At 39.7% G+C, this 10,428-nt stretch overlaps 1 protein-coding gene across 1 annotated transcript in view; it reads right to left on the reverse strand.

Annotated features, from left to right (window-relative positions):
- Positions 1-224: 224 nt before the first annotated feature.
- cpm (carboxypeptidase M) overlaps positions 225-10,428 on the reverse strand; it is a 31,096-nt gene continuing 20,892 nt past the window's right edge. The window contains exons 5-10 of the mRNA XM_005742287.1: positions 8,186-8,282; positions 8,008-8,113; positions 6,766-6,936; positions 4,259-4,411; positions 4,026-4,174; positions 225-3,765 (exon numbers count right to left, since the gene is read on the reverse strand). Of these exons, the coding sequence (XP_005742344.1) occupies positions 3,496-3,765; positions 4,026-4,174; positions 4,259-4,411; positions 6,766-6,936; positions 8,008-8,113; positions 8,186-8,282 (946 nt within the window). The 3' untranslated portion in view covers positions 225-3,495. The remainder of the gene's footprint in view (positions 3,766-4,025; positions 4,175-4,258; positions 4,412-6,765; positions 6,937-8,007; positions 8,114-8,185; positions 8,283-10,428) is intronic.

Below are 10,428 nucleotides of genomic sequence, written 5' to 3' on the forward strand. Positions count from 1 at the left end.
ATGCAACCGCATAGCAGGATGCTATACACGGGGCAAACTTCAGTCAGGAGAACAACTAAGATTATTCATCCACAATATGAGGTTAGTTATTAATATACTGCAACAACATGGGAATAGAACAGCTGCGAGAGAATTCAACATTAATGAATCAATGTTACGGAAGTGGAGGAAGAGCAGGTTTTGGCTTTCCTCCACTTCCTGGCTTCCATACAGATTAAAAAAAAAAGTCACACAAGAGAACGAAGATGATAAGAATAAAACTAGCAGATGACGTAAAAACCATTTCCATCAAGAACAAGTTTGAACAAGTTTGCTTCAGGTCGGCTTTGAGACAGAATTTACTTTTTAATTTTATTGAAACAGAAGAAACATAAAAAAAGTGACCGAAGCCTGCAGTCACAACACTCCCAACATGGCACAGAGGACTGTTATAAAGCATGTTTAATATAAAATAGTACAAAAGTGAGAAAAAAAAGACATTTGGCAGGAATAATGTTTAAATCTGGGGGAAAAAAACTTGCAGAAGGATGCTGAGTTTGTGTCCTGAGGGTGGGTACAAGGACTCGATGCTGCTCTGTGTGGAGTTTAAATCGATTTACAGTCTTTGTTGTGTCACAGACTGTATATAAATATATAAATTTAAATGGTGTACAGATAGTGTATGTGCTGAGGCTGATGGTTCAGGTTTAAATCCTGGGGTTTTAGATAGAACTCTGGGTCCCAACCTTCTAATATTTATATTAGAAAGCAACATAATTTGGTTGCTTTAGGGATACAAACAGGAAGTGTAATGTTTGGGCTAAAGTCTGAGCCATGTTATGCTATATTTCTTGAAATTTGGGCCATCAAAAATGTGCCAAATTAGCTTTTAACACTTCCTGTTTGCACTGCTGTCATGGCTGTGAGCACAAGTATCTCGGGTTTACTCTGATCCAGAAGAAAATCTAAAATGTGGATTATTTTAAGGCAAATTCTGCATTTATAAGGAGTGTCGTTTTTTCTTTCATTTGCAAGAGGATTTCTTCATCTTTGCTTACTGTGTGTTATGAGTCGGAGAAGGACAGCTTTATGGAAGCAGTGCTGCAAATATAATCGCCAACTGTGTCACTGAGCAGCCAAATCAGCATCACTAACCTCCTGTTGGTTTTCAAAGAGGACAACTGGCATAAGTCTTTATGTCTTTATGTAAAATAAACCTCATCATAACCGACACAGTAAGAGAATTTGAAGTTGACAGATTTGCTGCGCATTGGCTCCACCAGGTGGTGCTTTTGAATTGTTTGCACTTCAGGTTATACTTTGTACTTCGTCCACCTAACTCTTCATCTAATCTCTTAATCTAATATTAAAACAAATAAATAAATTAAATAATACTCGATAAATAAAAGAAATAAAGAGGCCAGTGAAATAAGCATAAAACTCATAGAATTGAATTTGAATTGTTTTACATATATTATAAATCATCTTGTGACATCTTAATATGGCTTTGGTAACAATGAATGGAATAAGCAGAAAAAAATGAAAACAGCCTGACCATCTGAGTAATGCGCAGCGTCACTGGAAACACTTCAGCTCACACCATCATCATTTCCACACTGCCATGTCCTGAACACTGCCCCCTTTCTAAAAACAGCATTTAGTCCCTGCAAGTGCTAATTTTAAAGTGCCCCTGCACCTCCTCGTATATAAAATTACAGTCACATACAAAATAAAAATCACATCTTACCAGAGAGGTTGAATCCTCCTGCTTTGTTCTGCTGTGTAAATGTTAAATGTTAAAAAAAAACCCCCCAGAAAGCTGCCATTTGAATAAATCTACATTTAAAAGCTGTTTATTCCTGTCGAAGTGCAGGAAATATTTTTTGCTACTCTGTCTTCTTTTCAAAATCTTAAGAAAAACACCCATTTCTCTTTAATCCCATCTCACTGAACAATTAGCCTTCATAAGATTTTTTTTACTATTTTCTCAATTATTATTAAGGCTATAAAAAGATACTTACAGATATTTATTACTCGTTTAAAACATCCTTGAGGTGTGAAAACTGTGTAAATCTGTGCAAGTGCTTGCTTTGATATGAACAACAACATATGAACTGAAAGCTCAGCTGCATTACTCAAAGTAAGGCAACCGAAAGTATAAAACTGAAGAAACTATTGTGCCTTTTTAGCTGCATTTTAGAATCTTCCAAGATGAACCGTTCCAAAAGATAAACTGTTCCAAAAGGTCTAGTTATTTTTTATATTAAATGTGAAATGATTGTGTTTTTAATGACCAAGCTAAGTCAGCTATCTGAGGGGCGCATTCACTTCTGGCTAGACAGTTAGCTATTAGCTTTTAGGGTTGTAACAGTGGTGCAAACAGAGGTGTTACTAATGGCATGGTGGTTAAAGTGCCAGTTAGCCATGAAATTGTCATTTTGGGATTTTATATTAAATTTCCATATACCTGAAAGCTGTAGTCAATCTGATATGCCTTGAACAGTACTTCAAGATATCTACAAAAGCACTGAAAAGGAAAACACAAATAACAGTCAGCACTTTGAAACATAGCTTAGCACCCATATTCAAGTTTTGTGTGACATTTTTGATATGTGGTGTTTTTAGGGTTGAGTGAATAAGGCCTGTGTAAAGAGGTTTATGCTGCTGCACCAAAAACCTCCTTACAATTGCACTGGTCTTCCATAGCTTGCGTGAAAGATGACAATTTGTCTGCAAACAATTGCCAACTACTCTGTGAGCAAACTGTTAACAATGTGACACACACTTGGTAGTTGCTGAATGTTTGCAGACCATTTGGTGTCCTCCATGAAAAATACAGGTGACCATGTCAAATACAAATCAAAGCAATATCAAAGAGAGTTTTTTTTATACAGCCCTCTTTTTGGAACCAATGTGACTGCCAGCAACATGCAGAAACTGCTTGCCAGCCAATCATGGAATACACATTTTCCCTTTGCGTACAATAGCAGACAAGTTATGTGCGTATAATGCACGTGAATAGCTAAGTGATGATTCATGCCATTGTACACTTTGTAAGGAAAAGCTATGTATAATAAGGGGCCTTGAGGCACCACCCATTAGTGATCTTAACAAAGCAGCCATTTGGGTTGTTTGGGTCTTTGGTTAAAATTTGTGCTAGCATATAACATAAAGGCTCATATAAGTTTTTAACTTCTAGTCTGGTCCTCATTCTACTGCTACATGTGAAAATGTCTTTTGCAAATGTTTCCTGCTATCCATATCAGAAGTATGTAACTTCTATGCTTATGAACCTGGGTGCTCCACTTTAGCTCTGACCATCACAGTATTCTCCACTAAATTTCATCTCATGGTTTCATGGTCTCAGATTTGTTTGGGGCAACAAAGCTTGCAGGAATTGTGAAACTCCTGCTCCATGTGTCTCCTCAGAAGGCTGCAGTTGACATTGTGTCACAGTTTTGATGTACGTGTTTGGTTTGATGTCGATAGGAACTGAACCTGGCTGGCAATTTCACTTCAGTCGATCAGGGATCGCAGCACTGCCGCCATGCTGAGCCCTATAGCCAGGCTGCTCCACGTGGGCCTGTTCATGGCTCCGCCCGCCTTCTGTTGTAAAGTGTAGTTACAGGTAGGGGTGGCATCAGTTTGGGTAGTGCTACCCACAGTCCGTCTAGTCGTTCGGGCTATGCGTCGTAACAGGAAGTCGTGTTTAAGGGCAGAGTATTGATCCGGACCATACGGGACACTGAGAGTCTTTGTCAAAACCTCGTGACCTGGATATGTTACCTACAATAAAAGATATGGGAGAGCAGGACATACATTATGCATGCTTCCTTGGCAATATCATTAGAAACACAGTATACATTTTCATTGCTATGCAGATGATACCCAGCTTTATTTATGTATGCCCAACCTTAAGTACACCCTGCTTTATTGTGTTTTTATTTTTTACTCTAACATGACCATAACTCACAAAACAAACATCATGTGGCAGTGAATGTTTATTTAGGTTGAAGAATAAGCTGCACTGGGCTGTAAAGTCTTACTGTGAATGTGTAGTTCCCAGGTAGCAGCAGACGGTAGTATTCCCCATGTTGATTGGTTCTGAATGGACATATATTCCTGCGACCTCTGACCTCCACCACTGCGTTCTCCACTGGCTCGCCTGAACCATCAAACACTTGACCTTTGACACCTGAACACCACATACCGGGTTATTATCAAGTACTGATACTGCTTCAATAGAGACAGGTGGACTCAAAGACAGAGACATACTGACCCAGGTGGACTTGCTGGACGTAGGCCAGCAGAGCCTTTTTATTGTCGTTCCACAAAGCAGGAAGCTCTCTGGCTGGAGGATACTTGCAGCAGGACAGTTCCAGAGTGATCTCCAAACACTGCCCCCACACATAGTTGTAATCCTGCATCCCACCTGATGCACACATTCAAACACATTCAGGTCCACACTGATGCTGAGACTAAGCTGCAGCAGCACAGATGGTCAGATGTTACTCCTACAAATATTTCACTGACCATTTTAAACATCAGTTAATACGTTTGGTCCATGAACTGTCAGAAGATTAAGGAAATTCAAAATCTTTTTAAACGTGATTCTAAAAGGCATTTGATCTTTATGTCTTAATTTTGAGTAACCTCAGATAAGCTGTCTATTGGAGTAGTCCTGATTGAATAACCAGGTTTTCATGACTGTAAAACAGGATCCCTGTCGGTTTGTAATGAATGTGCACAACAAGAGTCAAATCTCCATTGTGACCATCAAATGAACCCCTCGAGCCGTGCACAGTTCCCACATACGTGATAAGGTTACTGCGATCAGGTTTCTGCAGGATGACACCAGAGCGGGCTGCACGGGCGCTGAGCGCTCAGCAGCTCCTCATCAAGTTTCTGTCGTTAGAAACTCTCTCCAGATATGAGGAGATTTTTTTTCAATGAAGATTATGTTTGAAAAATCGCAGGAAGTTCTTTTTTAGTTGTGAGAGATGCATTCTGGGTTGTTCCTAGTCTTAAAGCTGCTTAGCTAGGGGATTTTTCTTTTATTATATGGTGACTCGGCGTATTTGTTTGGTCTTGTTTAACCTGCAGTAGTTTCCAAAGGTTCTGGTAACGAGTTTCAAATTCATGACAATTAAAGAAAAAAAAAGTTTCTCTACTGCTGAAATTAAGCCTGAAGTTTGTCACAGATTAAGAGCTCAAAAACAGTCTACCAAAAGTTTTATGTGAGGCAATATATAAGTTTATCCAAGATTTAAGAGGATTTATTTTAGAAGTGATTCTTTATGTGTCACTCAGAGATGTTAATGCCAGGGACTTTCTTCTCCTTTGAGGTATTAGAAAATTTTAGGGAAGCTAAAGTGATGAGTGTAAGAGTATTTCCTGTCCTGTAGTTTTGCTGGGATGCTTGTCCTCCACTTTCACAATAAACCTCACATTCCCACTATCTTGGAATATTTTTACAGCTTACACTGTAAAAATATTCCAAGATAGCATTTAAAGTTGAAATTCACCCAACTTTCCAAGCAACACAAGCAATGAATGTCTTGCTTTATTAAAACAGGAAAAAAGCTGCTTTGCTCAGGTTTTCAGTTTGATCAAACAACTGCAATAGAAAATTAAAGAAATTGGCTATTATTTCTTTTCAAGATAACTCAAAGAGTGAAGTTGGAGAACCTGTAAAAGCTTTGTACAGTCATGACTTTTTGCACTGTGAAAAAACAAGTGCACTCTGTGATTCAGCAGCTTGTAGAGCTGTTTTGTGGCAAAAGTTTGAAGTAATGGTTCTCTGTATGACTTTATCAGACTCTGTCATTACTATAGATACATTTTGGTCCACGCTTCTTTACAGCGTTGCTTAGGTTCATTCATTTGCAGCCTTCATGTGTGCATAGGTCTTTGAAGGCCCCACCACAGCACCTGAGTCAAGCTGAGGTCTGGACTTTGACTGGACCATTGCAGCACTTTGATTATTATCATTATTATAATTATTTTTTTTGTCATTCTGATTGGAGATTTGCTGCTGTTCTTTGGATAATTATCCTGTTGATCCAATTTGGGGAAAAGTTGATGGTCGAGTCAGTGACTGCAAGGTGCCCAAACCATCATTCTTCCACCACTGTGCTGACAGCTGGTATGAGGTGTTCGGTTTGTGCATCATGGATAAACATTTCCACTTTGTTACAGTCTTGTGTCTTGTTCAGATGATACTTTCCAAACTTTAACCTTTATCATGCTAACTGAGGCCTGTAGGATCTGAGATGGCGTGGGTGGGTTTTACACGGTCTTAACTTCTTTACTTCTGAGAGGAATTAAAGAGTAAATACAAAAATATGGGGTAAATCTGATCAGACGTCCACTTCTGGGGAGAATGTGGTACTGAATTAACACAAATCTGAATTTTCCAGACCTGCAACCTGCAAAAACTTTAGCTCTTTGGTGCTTATTCGCAGATGATCAGGTAATAAAGTCGATTTGATTATCAGCAATAATTCCTATTGGCGCAGTGAGGATGCACTTAATTTTTCACAGGACTGCACTTCAATATAAATAAATCATGGAGCAAAGGTAGTAGTGGTTATTGTAGTGGTTTTTCTACAATGCTAATCAGAAGCTAATCTTCTGTATGTTCTCTATAGTATCACAAATCCCTGTGTGATCATTTTGCTATCCTTCTCTAAACACTTCAGTAGTAAATGAACTATTTGACAGAACCAGATGAACGTTTCCTGTTTCCAGTCTCTCTGTAAGCTAAGCTTAGCCAAACTCACTGACCTTCCAGACGATACCACTGGAATCCGTTGGTGATGCCCTCCAGGAACGGCCTGCTGTCCATACAGAAGTTACCTCGGTACATGGAGGCGTGATTGTGGGAGTACTCCTTAGCCAGGTGAACAAACACGTCATTATCAGGAGCGATGCTAGCCCTGCCCACCAGTTCACTACCTGTTTAAATGATGAGAGCAAAAGCCTGTGATTGGTGGTGATTATTTGAGCTTTAGAATTATTTTGTTTCCAGTAGCACTTCCTGTTGCCTTTTCCTGAAGTTTTCCCCAAGTTTTTCTGTGTGTGAGTTTGCAGGCTGGTAAAGTTAAGGCAGTAACTCTGACTAAATGACTGTTTTTAATCGAATAGTTCTACTGAGCAGTTATAAATCTGATTATCTCGATTAACACACTTCCTTTTCTGCATTTTGAAGTCAAAACAACAAATTCAAACAATACAAATACAAAACAAACAGGCTTTAAGCCATAGCGTTATGTGTTCCCACATAAACATCTGAAGTACAGGACTTAAAGAGTTTTAGCCGTTCAAATAAGAGATTATGAGAAGCTAGATTTATTCAAACTCAAAATCTCTTTTCTTTCTTTTTCAGAACAAGAGAATGAGCTTTTTATGAGCCGCACATTTTTTTTCTGCAGCTTATCCGAGTCCTGAAAGTATCCTAGTGCCTAAAATACCTCAACTGACTCCTCCAACAGGTTTTTAAAGCTCAGGTGTTTTAGTAGATTTTTATTATTATTATTTCAGATAAAGGGAGAATGGCAAACAAATATTTTATTTCATGCTGAAAACTGGTGTTTAATATTCCTGTGAATATACCTTCTGGTCTAAGCCTTCCCTAATGATTGAGCGCTCCCTTTCTCTGCATTTGTAGTTTCTTTCTTTCTGTCAGTACCCTGAGCCCGTGGCCATGAGGTAACAAACTGTTAAATTAATATCTTTTCTTATTATTATTCCAGCTCTATTATCTTTGAAAATTATAAATATTCCACATCTAGCACATGAAAGAAAGCTACGCTCTTCTGTAGAGGTGCACTCATCACACATTCTTTGTACTTGTATATTTGTCTGGTGGGTCTGAGGGCCTATTTCCTGCTTTGCACTTTCCATTTCACATGCTGATATGAAGCAAATAAGAAGCTCCAAAAACATTCTACAAAGATCCACAAAAACACGACTGTGGGACTGTTGTGGACGACCAGCTAAAGTCAGACTGCTGGATCTGCCGCTTACCGCCATTGCTGTTGTCATAGGGGTAACTGGCCACCACAGCGCCTCCATGAAGGTTTGCAGAGAGAACAAAACTCTCCGTCCTTAACCAGCCAATCACTGCTTGGACCTGAAACACATGATAGCATCCTGATGACAGAGGAAACTTAAAAACGCTGTCTCGTTCCAAAGCAAAACCAACCTCAGCTTCCCTTCTCTCCTCAAAGAGCTGCTGACTTTGGAGACCAGCGAAAGCATCCGGGAAGTCCCTGTTCAGATCAATGCCGTTGCCGTTGTACCTGACGGAGAAAAACGGTCACATCACGCATGAAAATGCTGTTTTCATTTCTGTATCAGGTCAGAGCACACAGCCTTCTTGGGTGGACTTCCCCCCTTGCCTGCGCAATTACAGTGAAATCAGGAGGGGTGTGACTTCACCTCTTAGTGCTAATCATAGTTTACCTCTTATATTTCTTGTCTATTTAAAAAACAAACTTTGAAAACTTTTTAAAACTTACAGTAAATTATAAGTCATTTAGTGCTGCTAAGGCTCCCTTGAGCAAGGCACACGTGTTAAAAATAGTTTCCATGATACTCTGAGTGTGCAGGATGAGAGTGTCTCTATTTAAAGAGCAGCTGCTGAGACACAAAATGATTTCTGTGCACAGACAGGCTGCCATCAGTTCTCTGTTAATTACTGACGATAAGAGATCACAAATATCTTTTTCATTGCGATCAGGCTGTTCTTGTCACTGCCATCTTCTGCTGCTGTTTTCAGACATTTACAGAAGGATCTGATTTTGTCAAGTTTATTTAAACACTACACAAAGGCTCAAGAGTTGGGCGTTCGTCTTGTAATCGGAAGGTTGCCGGTTCGAGCCCGGCTCCGACAGTCTCGGTTGTTGTGTCCTTGGGCAAGACACTTCACCCGTTGCCTACTGGTGGTGGTCAGAGGGCCCGGTGGCGCCAGTGTCTGGCAGCCTTGCCTCTGTCAGTGCGCCCCAGGGTGGCTGTGGCTACAATGTAGCTTCACCATCACCAATGTGTGTGTGAATGGGTGAATGACTGAATGTCGTGTAAAGCACTTTGGGGTCCATAGGGACTAAGTAAAGCGCTATACAAATACAGGCCATTTACCATGATAAGTCGGAGTTCGCATAATACATTTTTTTTTCTTTTGGCTCTGTATGATGTCGCATATTTATACTGAGGTTTGTGACAATAACTAGTTACTCTCGCCCGTCTTTCTCAAACCTGTTACTGCTTGAGGTTTCTTCCTGTTAAAAAAACGTTTTTCCTTCCCACTGTTGCCAAAGTAAGACAAATGTACAAATACATTATAGAGCCTCTAATTTGTCACTTAGCACTAATTAGCAGATATTAGCTGCTTTGTTTATATTGTTGATATTGCATCTGCACAGTTTAGTTTAGCTAGCATTAGTGATAGGTTAGCACTAAAACCCCAAATGGTCACTTCTCACAAAAACCAACATGGAAGCAACAAAAATGCCAAAGCTGAGCCTTCAAAATACCAGAGTCTGAAACCAGTCGGTGATGTCACTGTGGTCGTGCCGATCATTTATTTACTGACTATAGTTTCAGACCGTGGATGAGCGAAGTAGTTGCACTGAGGCTCAGTATGAGATAAATAAGGATTATTTTGATCTGTCAATCATGTAAAGCTACTGTAGTGAAGTCCAAGAGTAGAAATATGTACCTTTTTATCATAAAAGGCCTGCTCTGAGTGTCTTATGTCCAAATAATGATCCAATTCTTCTTTGAAATCTCAAAAGTGAACTTCTTCTCTCATCTACCTGAACTCTAGAAGAAAAGTAATTCATCCAATGGGACGACCCAAATCTTCTGGCACCTTTCTGTAGGAATTAGTGCCAGCATATTAAAACAAGACTTCACCATCTCATTTGTCATCTCACTCACTTTCATGTGCTTAAGTGAAATGTTTCCTTATAAGGTTTGGAAAGCAGTGACCCCAAAGAGACCACACACACACACACACACACACACACACACACACACACACACACACACACACACACGCACACACACACACACACACACACACACACGGACTAAACCTATATGGGAGGCAAGTCCACATAATGAGACTGTTCCCACAAGCAGTTACTGCAGACATGAGTCTACTGTAAACAGAATATACGAAGACGACGAAACAATCATAATTAGATGCTTACAGAGTATAATTGTGTGTGCATGTGTGTGATATAGATCTACAGTGTGTGTGTGTGTGTGTGTTTCTCTTGCCAATCAAAGTATTTTGGGTGCAGCAATGTAGCTTAGGCTTTACAAAACAAACAAGCTGTGACTGCAAGATTATGTCTGTGTGTCAACTTGGCATTTAATCTCTCTCACTCACACACACACACACACACACACACACACACACACACACACACACACACACAC

This window comes from Pundamilia nyererei, unplaced genomic scaffold, assembly GCF_000239375.1.
Source record: "Pundamilia nyererei isolate P.nyererei 1_Seehausen unplaced genomic scaffold, PunNye1.0 scaffold00119, whole genome shotgun sequence".
Taxonomy (NCBI): Eukaryota; Metazoa; Chordata; class Actinopteri; order Cichliformes; family Cichlidae; genus Pundamilia; species Pundamilia nyererei.